This window comes from Diadema antillarum, unplaced genomic scaffold, assembly GCF_040938485.1.
Source record: "Diadema antillarum isolate AM-2024a unplaced genomic scaffold, OU_Dant_1.0 seq00000680_RagTag, whole genome shotgun sequence".
NCBI classification, from domain to species: domain Eukaryota; kingdom Metazoa; phylum Echinodermata; class Echinoidea; order Diadematoida; family Diadematidae; genus Diadema; species Diadema antillarum.
This window is the reverse complement of record NW_027271585.1, coordinates 110,851-131,451: the sequence shown is the minus strand read 5'-3', so window position 1 is coordinate 131,451 and position 20,601 is coordinate 110,851. Positions and strand designations below refer to the sequence as shown.

The 20,601-nt window shown below is 38.7% G+C and overlaps 1 protein-coding gene across 1 annotated transcript in view; it reads left to right on the top strand.

The window, feature by feature from the left end:
* Positions 1-1,458: 1,458 nt before the first annotated feature.
* Positions 1,459-20,601, top strand: part of LOC139737073 (G-protein coupled receptor 54-like) — a 46,106-nt gene continuing 26,963 nt past the window's right edge. The window contains exons 1-3 of the mRNA XM_071647752.1: positions 1,459-1,824; positions 12,368-12,503; positions 18,055-18,623. Coding sequence (XP_071503853.1) covers positions 1,459-1,824; positions 12,368-12,503; positions 18,055-18,623 — 1,071 coding nt within the window. The remainder of the gene's footprint in view (positions 1,825-12,367; positions 12,504-18,054; positions 18,624-20,601) is intronic.

The window sequence follows — 20,601 nt, the reverse complement described above, 5'->3', positions numbered from 1 at the left end:
TTGAATCATCATGCTGTTTTGAAGAAAAAGTAGGCTTCATAATGACGAAGATAACTTTCTTCCTTTTGATATTGAAAGCCGAGGTAACTGCTAATCACTCAATGACTATAACAGCATTCTATTTTTATTCATCCATTCTCCACTCATGGGAAGGATTGCCCTTTTAGCCAAAGTTAGGGCTGATTTTCAAATGGGTCCTTGAATCTCAGCAGTCTTGCATTAAGAGAATCTGAATTCGTCTTTGCTTTTATGGATGTCTAGACATATCTGTTGAAAGGTTTATCTGAATTTAAATTCGTCTTTGCTTTAATGAAGGTCTAGACATATCTGTTGAAAGGTTTATCTGAATCTGAATTCGTCTTTGCTTTTATGAAGGTCTAGACATATCTGTTGAAAGGCTTATGATTTTTAAGGTAAATGAATAAATGACATCGCTGTTCGTGGTAATCATACCTCAGCGATTCGGCAATCATTTTCTGTCTACTGAGGATCATTCTTTGGTGGATTTTCCTTTCCCAGAGGACACGCCTGAATGTCGGCCATGTTTTCGTTCAATTACTCTCAAGTATCACCTAAGGCTGCCAAAAAATGCAGAAATACACTTTCACTGAATGCTAATGCAATTGGTGGCCTATTCAGTCACCCTGTTGCGTGGATAGTTGGATACAATCTCGAGAGAAAAATCCCTGTCTATTCATTTCTCAGGACGAGACATTCATTCTCAGAGGAAGTGCTTGAGGGAATTTGACGATGCAAAACTTATTACGAATGAAAATTGCAAGTGTATTCAAGCGGCATCTTGATTTGATGTGAAGTCAGTCAAGTCCAATTTCAAGGCATGTAGACTTTGCCGAAGTGGAAGAAAGTGGAGATGAAGTACCTCGCATTTGAACTCTAAAGTTATAGTGATGCTGGATTAAGCGGTCGATGGCGTCGAAAAGAGAAAGGCAAAGCAGCGGCTGGTTCATAACATAAGTCTAAAGACGTGATCTTGACTATTTTAAGAGATATTTTGTTGAAACCATACAAAAACAAAATCAATTACGCGTATTTTATTTGTTTTTTCTTGCAAGACACGAATGGGAAAAAGGTACAGAGTGAGCTACATACATATTTGAACCCTAGGAATCATTCAATGTGCGTGAGGCTGTTGTGTATTTCAGTAGAAATGATTATTTGTAGATTAGCGTTATGGTTGAGCCATATGAACACAGCGTCGATTTGCATGCAATCTTTACATCATTACATCTTTGAGCGAGTAGCAGAAAACGTAATTTCAATGTCGATCGGACATAGGAACATAGATGAACAGAGCCTCGTTCCTTTCAATATATGGTGGGTGTTTATACAAGCGTTGCGGTTATCAATCGCTAGTTTGACCAACTCATGTACATGTGTATTATTCTAAAGACCAATATTGTCTTCTATACAATGCAGGGACGTGATTTCACACGCATCATGTTTGATTATCAGCTCGAAAACCTGACGATACCGTACCCGACAACCGATCTACTCATAACAGCCCAGACCGATCTGAATGATGTATCGAACACTGCCGATCGTTCGATCTCCATCGGAAACTGGCTCGTCCCGACGATCATCTTCCTGATCACCCTGATCGGCGTCCTGGGCAACTTCCTCGTCATCTACGTGATCATTCGCCATGGCCAGATGAAGACAGTGACCAATTACTACATCGTCAACTTGGCGTTCACAGACGTGTCCTTCCTGATATGCTGCGCGCCATTTACGGCGGTCATTATCGCAATTCCCTCCTGGATCTTCGGCCGATTTATGTGCAAATTCGTCTTCTTCATGATGCAGGTGAATATACGTAATGACATGTATGTATGTGTGTGTGTATGTATGAATGTATGTGTGTGTGTTGTACAGATACACTATGCCTTAGAGGTTTTGGTTGAAGCAATGTGCGTGAGGTGACTTCAATGCTACTATTTTCTGAGGGGCGCAGTCCCGAAGAAAATAGTACTTTTGAAGTCACCGAAGGCACAACGTTTCAACAGGTGCCTCGAACAATGGCCTGATGTATTTGTTTTATATCCCTCCCAATGAATTTTAAGAGTAACAGCAAAGTAAATGGGATTTACTCACCTTCCGGCCTGTAACGTTGATGCAAATGAGATGAAATCTCAAGAGATGGTATCCAACAAAATGAAATCCAACAGATAATTCCAACTCGTCAAAGAAGTTTTCTCCAGTGTCCAAAATTTCCATACAAATGAAGAGTAACTATTTACACATTTCAAACATACCAAGAGTTTCATTATTTTGAGATGTTGTATTATGTTCACAGCACAGGCATCGAAGTGGCATTGTGGCTGAACATGAACTGTTCACCATGTCCATATTCATGCAGTAACCTGGTGTTGCATCTGTGCCTACATTGTTGGTGATGTCTCGCAACAGCATTTGGAAGTTCATTCATCACTCTTTCTAGTTGACTGTCCGTGAAGATCAGAAGGTCCTTGTCGTCAATGAAGGGGTCACCAGTGTTTGTTGTTGAAGGTTGAGGAGCATTGCTGTTTGCATTATTTTCCAAAACATTACCATAAAATGGTACATCCTGATCAACCATGCCAGCATTGACATTTGCGGATATTGTGTCCGCCCTTTTCTTTTTCATCTCCTCACTGGTACTGACAACGTTTTGGGTGGGAGTTTCCGAGGGATGACTTGTAACAGTCTTAGCGTCCCTGCATGCATACCCAGTATGGTCAAGGAGTGTTACAGAGGTCACTCAGTGAGAATGGTTGGTGTGTAACTTTGAGCACCCAGCTTTTTCACTGAGCATTCTAGTCATGGTTACCGACATGGTTTTGCCCAGCGGTGCACTGGCATGCCATACCACTTCTTCGTCACTAACCCTTTCCTTTGGCCTCTGCCACATCCAGGAACATTGGGCTTTCGTTTCGACAAATAGCTTTTGAGGTTGGCGACTGGGCATCGAAGATCTCCTGCCAATGAGTGCATTTGTCCTTTTCGCTCTCAACATCATAATTCTGACTTTTGTTTGTTTGTTTGTTTGTTTGTTTGTTTGTTTGTTTGTCTCGGGAAGTGGACAATTCATTATCTCCTTCCTTGTGCAAAATGAAAGCTTCTGGCGCCATGATAGTACGCAGTTATCCCTTGCGCTATTACTGTAGCAAAGTAAAGCACGTCATCAAGATGTACTTTATCTTACAGCCCTTTTGCTGTACTCAGATCCAAACTTGCCTGAATGAGATCCATGTCATCTGCAGAGATTGGAGGGTAATGTTTCACACTTCCTTTTTTCCACATACTTTCAACTTCGCTAACAATGCCTTGAATGCCTTGCCTGAGAGAGGAAAGTCTTCTGCCTTAACAATGTCGACATTCCGGGAAACCAGAAAATGACGTTGCAATGCAAAGCAAATGGAATGCATCGACTTTGATGAGTTGCATTCTCCCCTCTTGTTACTTGCATCCGCATAGAATTGGGACAACGATACATCCAATTAACTCACGGCTGCTCATGTTTTCGAAAGCGGTCTTAATCTGCTGGTAAAAGTCTGAAGAAATAAAAACCCCGGAGACATCGTGTTTAATTTGCTTTTTTGTATTTACACTGTCGCTCGAGTTGATGAACTCTTGAAGTTTATCCTTCGTTACCATGGTTACGAGATCAAATCTTGGTCATCTGTGTTTCAAACCACGCTCTCTCGGTGACTGGAGGCAGTCATGTTTATTCACAGTTCGATGACCTTGTGTGTATGTCTGCTTCCGAAATGGATCTCAAAGTTGAACATCGATATCGCATCCTGGTCGCTGATGAAGAATGCAACTTCTTTTACCCGTTTGGTGCTTTCTTTAAACACGCACTTTCATGGCTGGATTAAGCGTTTTCATTTTCGGTTTTTATCACGTGTATATATATATATATATATATATATATATATATATATGTATAAATGAAGAAATAAACTGGTAATGCATTTTTGGCCAATAAAGAATGAGTTTATTCGACCCTTATTCGCCTTCTTCAGGAGTCTTGACAATGACGGTATCAAAGCAAAGCAAAAGTTTTAACTCATTCTTTATTGCCCAAAAATGCATTACCAATTCATATCTTCATTTCTTCGTGGAGCCAATACGTGAATTCTCAACATGTTTATATATATATATATATATATATATGTATATATATATACATGGAGAGAAAGAGAGAGAGAGGGAGAGAGTCAGAGAGAGAGAGAGAGACGGATGGAGAGACAGAGAGTATGTTGTATTGTGAGGTGAGTAAAGATGGATGGCCATCCATTTCACCCCATGTCACATTTGAAAAAAGGTAAAACTAATATGACTTTCTTCCTCCCTATCTTGTATGTATGATTATAGCAATATTATGTATCTATTATATACATGTATATGATATATGATATCCATACATGATTATGATTATGGTGTATATATATATGTATATATATATATATATATATGTATATAATATATGATATCCATACATGATTATGATTATATATATATATATATATATATATATATATATACACTATATTCTACAAAGGCATAATTTCATATTATTATCACATTCCATAGAAGAGAGAGTGATGATGGGAATTTGATTCCTTTTTAAAATGGGGGTGTTGCATGACTTTCTAACGTTATGAAATTTAATATACCATACATTCGCTCTGAAAGAATCATGGGGGAAAAATTATGTTCCACTTAAATGTCCTGTTTCACGGCATTCCTACCCTAAGGCGCTGCAGTAAAGCTTCTAGGCCTACATTGGTCCCAAGAAAATATATAGAAATTATCAATTAAAGGCACTGTTGCTGTCTGGTACTACATGCTATATGAGTCTATGATATTGTGAAAATGAGAAGTTATGAAAGACAAGAGCAAAATCAAAGCAGGTGTGTAAGTAAACAGGATATGTTTTTTCTTTTTTAACAAATTGAACATAACATGCCACCGACCGAATGCAAAACAATAGTTCGTCGTATTCGAAGAAGCCATTCAATAAACGATGTATTAGCTTGGTGAACCACGTTCCTAGATCTGTTGATAGTGACGTCATAAATTTCAAATGCTAGTCTGCTGGAGTACCTTTTTTTCATGCATTTTGGATATTATCGCACGGCTCGTTCACTATAGGCGGACGATTATTAAAATTGTGCTACCAAAATGTTAAACGATGTTTTTCGTAATCCGCACTTAGCTACACTTTTCTGCGCGAAACTTCTTGCAACTGGGAATTCATAAAATGTGTGAACATGCCATTGTTTGAGTTAAAACACATTCACCCACACGGCATCTCTTGCGTGCTCTTCATCCCCCGCCGAATAAACAATTCAACTGAGCACAGTGCCTGTAGGATCAGCATCCTTTATATCTATCAATCAATCTTCGTCGGAAGACGATTATTCGCGAGCACTTCTATAATATCGCCAGTTATCCCGCCAGCTAAGTCAGACAGAATCCTCTCTCCCTTCCCTTATGCATCAGTCTATGTCTGGCAGGCACCCCTTGATAGGTTCCCAGGTTGCCAGAAATTGTTACCGGTGCTAATTATCTGATTTTTCTCAGTGTCGCCTGGTAAACTAAAACAGTGAGGCAAGTCGGGACACAGTTGATGTGTCCCCGGTCGGCCCTCCCCACACAATCATATCACGTTTCACCATAAATGTCTCGAATCTCGGCGCTACAGTGGAAGTAATTAGGTCAACCCTTTCCCCACACACCCCCAATGTGCCCTTATAGATCTTCTTTAAAACACTACCACGAGCGTTTCGCCGTGCCGTGCGTACGTCACCATCCCAGTCATGTACCAATCGACACACATTCGCGTGTGTATTTTGAGACAAGTGCATTACGAGCGCGCACACACATGCTCATTCGCATTAAACGCCTCTTGGAATGCACCGACGCACCAACGGGTACAATTTCTAATGCACCTTGTACGACGTTAGGCTTATTAGGTGTCATATAACATAATTTGTCCTTGCTGCGAAACATCGGAGGAGGCATGCAGCTCTTAAATATGGCATAGTCATTACCCCCGGGAAGGTTAAAATGCGACAAGACGCTTGTTAACACACTGTAAGTATCATACATACAGGTTGACAGAATCGAGACGTCGAGAACTGGAAAAGAAAAGGAAAATAACACAAGTTCACCTACCGCATGAACACCAAAATGTTGCTTAGAGGAAATAAAGATGAGAAACTTTTGTTGCTTTCCTCCATCACATCAATCGATTGCTACACAATGCGTAAATTTTAACTGAATATTTCCAAGACTACAGTATATATTCAATTCAATTCAATTCAATTCAATTCAATCATAGGTTATATCCAATCATCGAAAATCAAAAAAACATAGTACAAAGTATACATGTGATGAAATAATATTGTTCAAACGTTTGCAACAGATTCATGTAATATATATACGAGACAAATTATAGAACAACATATAACATGTACAATATTTAGGAAAAACACTGCATTAATACTTCGTGGGCGAGTGGAAAATAAATTCGATTATGGAAAATAGTGATCCACTAAAAAGCAAAGCTTGTCGGACGTGGATCGCTAGATAAATAATGAGTGAATGATATACTATTCTATAACAATATACATGTAATTATTTTGAGATACACCGGTTGGGAAAAAAATATAGAATACCAATGCTCACTGAACCACGTGTACCGGGAAAATATGACAAGGACAACACGTTCGTACACACATTCGATTACCCACACGTATATACACTGTAAGACGCGAGACAGTACCGAGAGGAGAGAAGACGGTAACAATACAATATTACAGGCTCTTTGACCAAAAAATTTCTGGTGAAGTATTCATTATACATCAAGGACAATGATTCTTTCCGATATATATATATATATATATATATATATATATATATATATATCTGCTGTAGTTTGTTCGTTTGTTTTGCGGGTATGGTATTTAGCAAATTTATTTGGCTTCCAGTATTGCTTTTAAGCATGAAGAAGAATACATAGGATTAGGTTTTCTAAGGCAAAGTGTTTTCCCCAAATCTTGTCAAAACATACTAAAACTGTCAAACAAACAAACAAACAAATAAACAGCAAACAAATTTACAAACAATTAAAACAAAACAAACTACGCTGTAAATCTTAAAATGGCACTCTTCATGCCATAAGCCACACAGTTTTACTCAGAGACAACATTGTCTAAATAAGCAATTTCGGTGGTTTACTATAGCATGATGACTTACGGTATATACACGGAAAGATTATATCGTTATAGTGACCCAATAACCTTTCCAAGCCTGAGTATATCTGGGTGTTCTTACGCTCCAGAAAGCAATGTTGAAAATATTGTACCAAGAAATATAAGCGCCGTTCTTTGGTTCGCAATCACGTAAAAGTCAAAACAAAAATTAATAGCCACTTGTAAGCAGCAGCTGTGGGCAGTGTTTGACTGTAGGCGGTTTCTGTTCTTTTTTATTTTATTTGAGGTGGGGGGTTCTGCTCCATTATTGATAAACCGCGTCATTAGAACCATGCAGTCTGGGAAGTTGTATATTTGATCATAATTTATTACATAAATTCAGGCCAAAAGTATATAAAGAAAAAATAGATATGATGGGATTTATAACTTAAACATAGCACGTAGATAACGTATTGGTATCTTTAAACGGGTGATCTCACCGATCATAATATTATGCAGTTTAGTATTCAACATTAATACTATTAATGACATTCATAACTCTTTCTTTTTTATTTTGTTTCCTTTTTATACTTCCACGCGTGGATTTCTCCACTTCATAATTTGTCCCTCTTTGCAATTGCCCCCTCCCCCCAAAAAAAAACAAAATTATTATACGCCTAACCAAAAAAAAAAAAAAATGAACGGTTCTACGTAGATCCTCCTATTTCACTTGTTTTAATAATTTTATTTGTTGCATTTCATAATCTATCCATTGTCTCAATTTCTTAATTACGTCTATATAGTGCGCTTACTCGTGAATTGTTAAATATGCGTGGACAAATAAAGAGCAGAACGAAGAATAAATCATACATCTGCAAAAAGGCATTGGGTAACAACAAAAATGAACTTGAAGACTAGACAGGGTTATAATGAAGTGTAAATAGACTAGAAGTATAAAAAGCAAAAAATTGGTTACACAAAAAACAAACAAAGAAGAAAGATAATCATCCACCCCTCCTTATCTTGCATGCGAGCCTTCGAGGGGCATTTCCATAACTTGAAGCTTCACTCGCTATAAAAACCCGATAAACTTCATTAGATACATATGGTACGTTCATATCTTCATAAGATATCAGTGTGTCTAGAATAGTAACCTTATGTTGTGATACTGGCTTCGTGCCTTAAGTGAGCAACTGGGCTCAACTAAATCCTCAAAAATGGAAGCAGAATCTCTAGGAAATCATTGTACACCAAGACAAACAGGGAAAAAAACCTCAGAGAAAGAGGGAGAGAGAGAGAGAGAGAGAGAGAGCGAGAGAGAGAGTAGAAGTTGACGCTTTGCTAGCACAGATGTTTACAATGATAGCCCGAATACATGTTTATTGATACGGATCGTGTGTTCACGACTTGTAGAACACTTGATTTATTTTTTTCTTTACGGAACGTAACACGTTACTGGGAATGTGCGTGGCAGAACACAGACTGCTTGCAGCAACACCGCATGACACATACTATCTCATATACGTCAGAATTATCTTATTATTTTGGAAATCGCTGTTTAGTCAAATGTGATAGCCTTTTTATTGAGAAGCAAAAAATCGAGATAGCGGCCACAGCAAGATAAAAATACACTTGTGACAAACAGAGTCATATAAACAGACCAACAAACCAACAAACAAACCAACAAACAAACAAGCACACAACGAGACAAGACAGGACAAAGACAAAGACAAAAATACAAAATCTAATGGCAAGAAATTATTCGGATCTTCAAAGGTCATTGTCGCCATCAATTTTCCTCCTAGTACTACTATTATATCCATTTCGGCTATTTGCTTAACATCTTCTTTGCAGTTCGTGTGTAGAAACAAATTTGGCAACATAAGAAAAAACGCTTCTGTGTTGTTGATATAGGATTATTTTTCTCTGCTACCGTGGTTTATCTTTATATCAATAATAGGCGTTTCTTCTCTTGTTTTTTGGCACATGTTCACGAACTAAAAAAAAAAGATACCAGAAAACAAACAAGATATGTCCTAATATGGAGATCTTAACTCCTGTCGTCTGCCATTAAGAACGGGGGCAACTGTCACGTGACTGATCGCTCTATTAACACCAAAGAGATTTTCACACGAAGGTGACTTTTCGTTGGATTAACCTTACGCACGCTTTAGTGTTATGTGAGAAACAATAACCACGGCACGCCACTCCGAATCACGCACGAACTCCACCCATTATTAGATCTAATGAGACAAAGAACACGTTTTGTAGTTCATTGCTGCCAATAACCCATTGCCAATGGTACTTTTGTTACGTCACACACGTCATATAAAAAATCTGAATCAGAAAAGGAAGTAATCTTCAGGAGCAAAACAGTTTCTTGGGATGTCACTTTCGCCAACATATCACTCTCTTCAGGCAAGTGTTCAAATCAGTTGATCAAACATGGGGTGGAAAATCAGAGAATTAAGCATGATGCAAGCCTAAAAATATTTGCGGCCCCCCTGTTTTTCTTTAATGAGTGTGAATACATTCGTGTTCTCTCTATCAAAAGGTTCTTCTTTTTTATTTTCTTCCTGTAATTCTTCTTCCTGGAATTGAAAATAATTTTAAATGGCCGAATAAAGATTTTAGGAATTCATTTTGCAGGGTTTTTTCCTCTATCTTCAAAACAGCAAGAAATAAAAGACTTATATTAAAGGCAACTGTAGAATACTGGTATGAACACCACTTCAGACGAAAAAAATAGCGAAAAATACGTCACCATCCGGAAATGTCGAGATTTATTAAGATTCTCAAACTATAACTAGTGGTAGGTGCAAACTGTACTTGATAACACGTACCAAACATACTAGACAAATCTCAATCAAACATTGCTCTTTTAATCTATAATGTAAATTAAATTTCCACCAGCGACTTCATCTGTGCTTTCGCTTGGGGTCGTCTAGTTCTGTTGATTGAAAATTCAATTCAACGTACATGTATCTTTCACATTTTTGAGCAAAATTTAGGGGAATTAGCTTTAAATCGCTCCACGATTGTAGAGTAAGAATCGCGTGCCATGCACGTAGTAGACACGGCACCCTGATTGTCTGCGATAGAGTCACGTTCCATATTTCCACATTATGGGTTGACGATTGATGTGCGTTGGAGGCAGCTTAATGGAAGTGTCCAAGAAGTCCATGCATTCGAGTGATGCCAACCAACCATGCCAAGATTGATGTTTATAATCTGTGTGGATAAGACAGTGTGTGCGCAGTGACAGACTACTCCATACGGCCGTAGCCAAAGACGAACGATGCATTGGCGTATAGCGTGCAAAAAGTCAGCGCTAGGTGGAATTCTAGACGAGGAATGTATATTTATGGAGACAGGCTCGGAATGCTCTCGTCTTTGGAGACTAAATTAGCCAGAACAGCACAAAGAAAAGAAAAGGCCCACTTGCGCACATAGAGGAGAAAAATGACTTGGTACGAGGCCCTGCTGTCATGTCGAATTAATCAAACTAAATTAGATAGGGCCTAGATGAAAAATAACGATGAAGATGTACCGAAAATCCCGATAGTCCAGTGGAGATATAGTTTAGACAACAAAATCCCCTGAGTTACTTCTGAATATCCACAGTACCTGTTTCAATCGAATCATTCATTTGATCCTGAATGTCTCTTCCTGAATGCTTTCTACTCCGTGATATACAATGAAAACAATTAGTAACATCTGCTTTAGCACCTCAAGCTTATTGTTCATTTACCCTAACAACGCCACAACTAATTCGAAGCGCTCTCCTTGTCTAAAGTAGCAGTGCCATCAATGAGTGATTCTTACAATCTACGTTGTCTATAGTATAAGGGCATCCTACGTTTCGGAAGACGGCTTTTCGAGTTCTAATCAGCAGCGACTAGCACGTTAGGACAGGTGGAATGTAGTCCTCGGCAAACTTCTCGGCGAGCCGGTGCGGTAATAGGGGTGCGATCAATGTCCGCGGGCAAATCCCCAGTAAATCCGCCGCGGGCTGATTGCTCCAGCCACGTCCATCACGGATCGCCGCGCCAATATTAGCGGACGTGCACCCCCAGGGTCAACTTTTCCCTCTTTGATCAGTGTTGATGAGGTCCGCCGTGGTGTCTCGTTTAATTTCCTGCCAGGACGTAATTCCCCAGCTCCCTCTCAACACGTTATTTTTTGTGTTCATACACGCTTTATTTGCTTTCTTTTTTTCCTCCATCTGGAGTGTGATAAATCAGTTATAATAAAGCTCAAAGTCATCAGAGCAACATCCAATGGCGTTTGAATGGATAATCTCGATTCCTCGTATTACAGCCCAAATGTCACAGCACCGGTTTTTGAAGTGGACAGCACTAAGTCACTTCTTTATGAGCTAGGAACTAGATGCAGGAAAATACGTGTGAATCCGTCTGTCTCGCTGCGGTATAACATGGACAGTTCTCCCAAGAAGAATCTGTTAACTGTCAGTAAGTGTTGAATATCCAAATGGGACCTCTAAACTGATATTAATAGTTGTTTAAACTCTAGAATGGACATTCCCGCTGGGACACCGTAGACGATAATGTGAAGAAACGTTGTCATCTACATTTTGCGAAGTATGGGACACTGTAGATGATAATGTGAAGAAACGTTGTCATCTATTATGCAAAGTAGAAAATATGCTCACATAGATTTATTTCATCTTCTTGTTTAGATGATATTTTTCATGGATTAGGCCAACGAGAATGATGTCAATATGGAGTAAAACCAGAGCTACAATTAAAACTAAACGTCAATTAACTCGACACGTTCTCGAGTGTAGATAGCAGGGTGATGAAGGGAACATTCTATAGTACACGTACCACTGACATGGAAATAATAACTGGAATTCAAATGTAATGAGAGATGAAAGAATGCCAAGAAATCAGACGAGAATAAAGAAACATGATACGATAAGCGAGTGAGTGAAAGAGAGAGGGAGAAAGAGATAAACATTGAAAGGAGAGAAGAGAGAGAGAGAGAGAGGGAGAGAGGAGAGATATAATCGAGGGAGAGAATGCTGAGTAACGCAAAACTTGATCTTTGCTAAACTGCAGGCTTGTTAGGTAGTCAACCTGACGCAATTTGATATTGACTTATGCTTATTTTTCGCTTTTTCCCCCCTGCCTCCGATCGTTCAGGTTACGGCCCAAGCTACTTGTCTTACATTAACTGCCATGAGTGTGGATCGGTACAAAGCGATAGTACGCCCTCTCCAGTCACTCAAGACGAGAACAACAAGAGCTGCGCTAATCATCAATGTATGCATTTGGGCAGGTGAGGTACAACTGTTTTGGCGCCATCTTTCCTTAGAAAATATTGTGGTCCTGACGTCAATTTTGTTGAATGTCGGATCGGGGGGGGGGGGGGGGGGGGCTATATTTTTATTTCGTTTTCCTGTTTAAAAAAAAAAAGCTTTATATTTTTTACTTGTCAGCTGATTGACCCCCGCCGGAAGTGGTACAAGAAATATTTCCCCCTCCCCTTTAATGAATTCCTGGATCCGCCCCTGTTGTTCGTCCGTTTGTAGTATGAATGTGCTTTACGTCTAAAATCTTGACGATAGCATTTCAATACCCCCCCCCCCCCCCCCAAAGTGAAACGCCACCTGAATATGTTGACCACCTAGATATGCTATTCAACTGCATTTTTCTTTTGTTTACTTTCAACTAATGTTTGAGAAACATTGCCTGAGCTACCTTCAACAGCTAATAACAGGATATTCACCCTCCCAGAACTTACAATAAATCACTCTTTATAGGTCCTCCTACCAATACCCAATCCTGCGGTTCACAATCCTTTTTAGTTAGCATCCCTTCAGCTGTGAAATAATCTACCTTAATGCATAAAAGAAACTGCATCAACAGAAAAATACAAATCCATATTCAAAAGTTATCTGTTCGTTCAACAGACTCATTATCTTTGCATGTTTACTCCAGGAGCTCGTAATTGTTTTATTCAACAATTTATGACCATTCTAAACTTTACCTCTTCTTTCTTCTCAGCGCTTGTATAGAGACATTTTAATGGAACAAGGGCTTTATGAATATTGTGAATAATGATAATGATAATTATTATTATTTGACAGTCCAGAACACTTAGAATATCACATCAAAATCTACCTTGTTTGAAAGGGAAACGTATTCCCCATAATGCCGTCAGTCCTGTCAAGCAATATGCTTTCTCTGCAACAATGCAAGCATTGTATTTTGTTTTGACTTCAAAAGCAAAATGTGTGCAAGTAAGTAATAAATTCAATTAAAGAAAGTGACTTGGACAAGGAAAGCAAAACATAGTCTCAAAAAGTGTCAGAAGCACTGCAGCTGCAATGATCTGCGAACCTAGGTTTAAGAGGAAGTGGATTCTCATAAAACTCGGGTAATCTGGCATTCCTTGCTTTGCTCCTCATGACCGTAACAAATGAGGAAAATATAGACTAAAAGTAAGAGAGAAATGATTTTTTTTTTCATCAGTAGGATATCAGTAGGATTTTTTCTCGTGATAAAATGATTTATTGAAAAAGAAACGGAAAACTTCTCAGAACTTTTCTCATTTTCCTAGCATGCCCGATATATTTATACCACTTTCCCTAAAGGCTTTTATGGCGGAAATAGGCAAGTTTCCCTATGCGAACGATAATAAAAATCGATCCTGCAGAAGTATTAAATGTAGGGAGAAACTTTTTGTTCATTGCAAACCTCACTGCAAGGTAATATAGAAACTCTAGAAGCAGCGTGATTACAATACTTCTAATGTAGGTCCTATGCAATATCCAACATGTTATTATATCAAATCTGGAGGCGCGATTATCAGTTCAGATATTTAAGACGGACTTGATTTGTTTGCTTAATCAAGCTCCATAGAATACTGGACTTTTACTTGATCTTGATAAAAAGAAAGAGCTTATACCCGAGGCAGTCGATTACGAATTCTCACTTTGAATTAATTGGTATAATCCTTTCGGAGGAAATGCCTTGTTCTGTTCGGATTCTAATGCTGTGATAATGCGTAAGCAAGCTGGCACATTGCTTTAGGGCACGCGACGACTCAGTCTTGCATTACCCTTCATTCTATCTGTCCTCGCAGATAAACGTTTAAATCGTAATAAAAATCATATAAGATAAGAGGAAAAGAAACTGAAATCATGCCGGACCCTTTACAGGGCGATATGACATGCCTGAAGAATCTTCGTGATTTTGGCAATTCTAATTTTCCCACACGTTTCTTTCAATTTATCATCATTGATGGCACCTTTCAATGGTGACATATATGAACTCGCACTATTCTTGATCAGATCATTACGTACATGAAATGAGTCAACTACGACATTTCAAAACAAAGCCAAAATTAACTAGAGCAAATAATCACCAAAAGTAAACTACAACTTAAAAATATGTATTGCACTTCATACAACAGGATAATATACCTGCTCTCGTGAAGATAACGTCGAAATGGATAAACTGCATGTATATCACAGTCAACATAGTTTGATCCCCAATTTTTTTCGTTAACGCGTTACAATGTAAACAGCAATGACTGATAGCTATGTTTCTTCCCACCTAATACAAGCAAGACATGGAAAACGAAGTTTGTCAATGAGGTCATACCCGTACTCTTCACAAGCCCCCATTAATTTGAAAGTGAACTTATTTCCCCGTGCTTCAGTTTCAGCAAACGGCTTTAGACAGGCGACCGACCAATATATTGGCTTGAAGAAAAAAGAAAGACAGAAAAGATGCGAATGTCATAAATATTGGAATTCGGGCACTGCTCGTTCAGTCTGAAACGAAAGTTTAGAATTACCGAAGCAATAGAAGAAATCTGAATATTGTATCCCGCCAACGAATTGATCATCGAATAATGTGAAAAATCCCTCTCCAGATCATTTGTCTCCTACTTTGTTTACTACATACCGGCAAGTATAAAAAAGGTCGTGCTATGTTTCACGCCATCCTACTATTCACGAAACATTACCCGTAAATGGATCGCTGCAGTGATAGTCGAATTCTTGACAACATTGTCTCCAGGAGTTGAGATGACAGCCCACTTAAAGTCGCACTATCTATAATCCACATTTATTTTTCGGTCTCCACAGAAATATCTTGGTAATGAATTCAATGTGCGTAGCTTCACCAGCGTAACTTCACCAAGGGATTTTTATCATCATTATAAAGCAAGAACACAACACGACATGGCGGCTACAGCAAATAACAACTGCAACCTCGTCCAATTAAGCTGCCATCAGTGATAACTATATAGGCACAATCAAACATGCGTGTAACGAACATGCAGTTTTTAAATATTCATATTCATGTATGTCATACTTATGCCTTTCCTACACATAAACGTAACCAGTCACAAAAAGCCTTACTGTGTTATTCCAAAAGTATGTGAGTATAATATAAGACGCTGGTTCGTCAGCAGTTATTCTACTTTAAGATTCTAATGGTGAACCAATTCGGATAGATAATATACATTAAAAATACAATGTCGACCCCCGTCAAGTATCCGCTATACTAGATGAAATATTACTCAGAGGGCAGATTAGGCGACATCACGGGGCCGCTAAAAGTAAGATACACCTCTGGGTGGAGGTTAAACGTGAATAAAGTCGCGAACGTGAAAGAATTCTGGTCCCTTTATTGGGGCTCTGTTCTTTGAAGGAGAAGATCAAAACAGGCCCACTGTGTATTATTGTCCTCCACTCATTTCCCAGATTTCCAAGGCTGCAGTTATCATCTGTTAGACAAAGAAAGAGCAAACAAAGAAAGACCGAGAGACTTTTAAGCTAAAATGAGACGGCCACACTTTTCAACGAGTGTTACAACGTTGCGGACTAATCTTTGTTTCGTTAAAAAAAAGTATATCGCACTGGACATTTTTTTTTCCGAAACATTGACGTCGCCACTGTATATTTCTATGTTCACAAGACACCAAGTAAAGTAATTAAACGGAACATTATGATCGATTTTAGAAGCCTTAAACTGATATCACGAATTCATATTTGAGTCGTATATTATTGTCCTATCAATCTCTGGCAAAAAAAAAAAAAAATCAATCGGGTGTTCTTCTACAGGCAAAACCACTTATAATTATAACGTGAAAGAGAGAATTACGTGACGGAAAGTGAATATGAGGCTACTAAACTACAAAAAAACATCAACTGATCGTTTGTATGACCTTTATTATTAGACCTTCTAAAACCTTTTTCATCGTGTTTTTGTTTTTATTGTTTTTTGACATTCTCGTTCTGAGAGGGATAAGTCAAACGATGAATTACGACACGGCAATTCGTATACTTTGACAGATTGGCAAGGTGACGAGAACTTGTTGTGAGGTTAGAAGACATGTCATCGATAATAACCGAAAAAAACAGGAACTGGCATGACTGGTGGTTAGTAACAGGTTGAGCTCGAGAGAAAAGAAGAAGAAGAAGAAGAAGAAGAAGAAGAAGAAGAAGAAGAAGAGGAAGAGATAAAGTTGACGTCTTCCAACGCATCACGAGACATTCATCATGATCCGTACCAGCGACCGTGTAATATCGAGATGATTACACTTTGCCTCCGACCATGCTCAGTCGTATAGATTGCGCAAACCTTCGTGCCAGCTTTCCCTCAAATACCTATGAAAAGGGGAGAAAATAAAACAAAAGAAAATAGCCCAAATGGCAGCATTGACGTGATATACTGTGCTTACAATTCAAAAAGTAAATATTTCATCGTAAACTAAAGCTTCAACATAAGGTTTTTGTGTGATTTATGGGCAGTATGTCTTCCCTTTTTCCAAATACCATAGCTGCCAAGGAACGCTTCCAAAAATTTAAAAAAAAAGTCCAACTCATATTTTTAATGGGACCTCTTCCTCTCTGTAGCTCTTTCTCTCTCCCATCCCCGGTTGCGAGCACTTGTTGGCGGTATTAATATACTAGTAGATTGGCAAGCCTTTAAACACAAAATATATGAGTGTGTTTCAGATTGAATTGCCTGTATTGCTTACAGCCATGTAACAAAAAAAAAAACAACAACAACCAAGAAAAAAACTATTTTCAGTAGTCACCAAAATTATTACTAATTATTCTCTTACAGCATAATGCCTTGGCTGACGTATTATCTCTCTTTCTCTCTCTCTCTCTCTCTCTCTTCATAAAGATGGGTTTGTGAGTATCATTTTGCAGGAAAATAGGGAATAATAATTTTATGTGAAAGCAGAAAGGTAGGAAGTGGTCGATGTGCTGTTATAACTATCTGTTTTTCACTACTTGTGTATTGCTCTTTTTTTCAGATCACAATGAATCGCAATTATAATTCATGCTTGAGCTAATTTTTGTTGAGAAAAGAAATCGTGAACACGGGAATAGGATGTAATAGCACAAATGACACATTTGCAGATACATTACGCACTGTAGGGTCAAGAGCGTTATTTGTTTTATAATAATAGAAGTAGTGACATAAAGGCAAAACAAACGATCTTTGTTGTTTCCATTTCCATGCATGCAAGGCTTTAAATCTATGATAAACGTTGTTCTTCCCGCTCTACACTGGAACGTGCGTGCATTACAAAGAGTTGGAAGACTGGAGGAGAAATATCTCTTTGGTGCATTATAATTTTTCGCGTTGCACACCTTTTGAGGTCGAGAGTACACTGCGCAAACGTTGCATGTCATGTGATGCGTTTTGACCAATCACAATGCATGAAGTTATAAAGCTAAAAAAAAAAAAAAAAAACCTGAATTGTTATACGGTAGATTCATACTGTCTGTAGGCACAGATTGATAACTACGATAAATGTGTTCATAATTATTTTGTCCAACCTTTTCACGCTGCTACAGGTTCTGCATGTACTGCGATTCCAGTTGCAATCTACTATGACGTCACGAAAATGGGCAACGCTTGGATGTGCATCGAGATGTGGCCCCATCGTGAAATAATGTACCCCGGCTACGCTATCTACGGCATGGTGGTTCTCTACCTTGTACCTCTCACCATCACGTGCGTGTGTTACAGTATTATGCTGAGGAAACTCTGGCAGCGGGTGGCCCCCGGCGATCAGACAAACAATGCGCAGACGTTGATGGCGCTGCAACAGAAGCGAAAAATCACAAGAATGATCATGGTTGTGGTGCTCCTCTTTGCGCTCTGCTGGCTGCCTCTATACGTCTTCACCGTGTGGTTTCGCCTCGATCGAAACTTCCCCAGGAACAACACGACGTATGGCTTCAAAGTGTTTGCTCACATACTTTCCTACGCAAACTCGTGCGTCAATCCATTCGTTTACGCGTTCATGGGAGAGAATTTTAGGCGCTATTTCAAGAAAGCCTTCCCACTGTTTTTCGGCCCGCAGTCTCGAGATGGAGTATCGACACGAGCAGAACCGGCGCCGCCAACTGCGCAGCAGCGAGTACGGACATCAGAGAGACCAAATAATGAGGATTGTGCATAGAACAGTAAAAACAGTGCATTACTATTCATCTCTTTGTCTACTATCTCTGTTCCTTTTTTATGCTTTCTATGTCGACAGTAAAGAGCCCTCTACTGACCCTGTTTTTTTGTTTTTTGTGGGTTTTTTTTTAAATCTTTTTTTCCAGGAGCCTGCATCCTGATCCACTTAGTATTACATCAAGTAAACCTTTGTCTAATTGAAGTTTTAGTACCGATAACTAAATGTTCAAAGTTAATTTGGTTGATCGTAGACTGTCACCCTGGAAACTCAATTTGTTAAACCTCATGAAAACAGAAAACAAAAAGAAACAAAACTGAGCTTGACTCCATGTTGCATACTTGGCTATTGATGTTTAATAAAGCTTAATTCATTCCGTTGTTTTCAAATCTAGCCATAAAAGCAAAAAAAAAAAAATATCGTCTCGAATAGAGTGTAAGTACACTAATTTTTGCAAGTCAAAACTGCGTCGTCAGAAAAAAAAAAAGCAAAACGGAGTAGCATTTTCTTACCACTGTGACTATTTTCCCCTTTTCATTGACGCTAAAGAAGTATATGAAAATAACATTCTTTCAGAATTTCTCTATTGCGGGATGTAATTATGATTTCCTACTTCTTGTCGACGTGTGTTGTGTTTTATACTGATGGCGATAGGAAATGGAATCAAGTACAAATTTGGATGTTGTTTACTGATTTCAAAAACTTATGCGGAAGATATTCTCTGCTGTACTCTACCAAAGAGTACGGAAATTCATCGATTTGCAAGTGCCTCCGAGTAAAATCGAAAGCCTCGAACGGATAGACTGCCACTGAAAATATATACCTTGATGCGGCCGTATACCCCCCCCCCAAAAAAAAAAAAAATACAACAGGACCCTCCGCAACGATAACTTTGAAAATGGTGAATAAATCGAATTACAAGTTCATGGTATGAAATTATAACTTATTACCCACATCTTACATTTGCTTCAGTGGTCAAAGATAAATGAGGAGTTTTGTAGAGCATATCAGAGATCCCTTGCCTCCAAGTTCTGTCCATTGTGTTTACACATTGTTATGCAGTTCTAAGAGCATCCAAGTGCTAAACTTGGAAAAAAAGACCAATGACATTCTTTACAACAATCCATTTCTCTGTGACCACTTAACTAACTTGAATGGAATTTTCTGCAAAGTATAGGTGAAGTGTTGTATTCTTTGACCCTGAAATAGCATTAAGACATTTGAATCATATTGAAAATTACCAATGCGGAAATCCGATTGTATTTTTGCATGGGTGGGGGGGGGGGGGGGGTGGGGGTTACTCTATAAGAGGTGCAAAGGAATCTGTTTTCTATATTCAGGATCAACCATTGTTTCGGATAACCAGCGAAATGGTGTGCAAAATCTACGACGATTGAACATTCTCACCAAAAACAGATGATAGATGGAAAATACGATTAAAAAAGGTGGATAGAAGTTCTGGAATTGGACGTAAAATAAGAAGTAGATTTAAAGGTTTCATCAGCTCACAAAACAGTGATATAGATTTCAAGCGCCTGATTCTATACGCAGATTAGATGAGGGTACTATTTTGATCACCGCCTCCAAACTTTTTCCATGGCTTGTACACAGAAAGACAGCTATGTTTGAGGTCGAGATCGCAACATAAAACCCAAAGATAAAATAGTTTTGGTTTAGATGGGGCTTCAGGTTTCTAAGATTTGTGTGTGTGTGTGTGTGTGTGTGTGTGTGTGTGTGTGTGTGCGCGCGCGCGCGTGTGTGTGTGTGCGTGTGCGTGTGAAAGAGAGAGATGATGAGAAACCTCTAATGAAATATGAAAGAGGGAATAATTCTAAGGGGAATTCAAAGTTTACTCGATGAAAATTGGTTTTGATATGGCTGAAATATCTACGCAGAGCGATCCTAGTAAAAGGTGAGACCCATCTTTGATTAATATTGC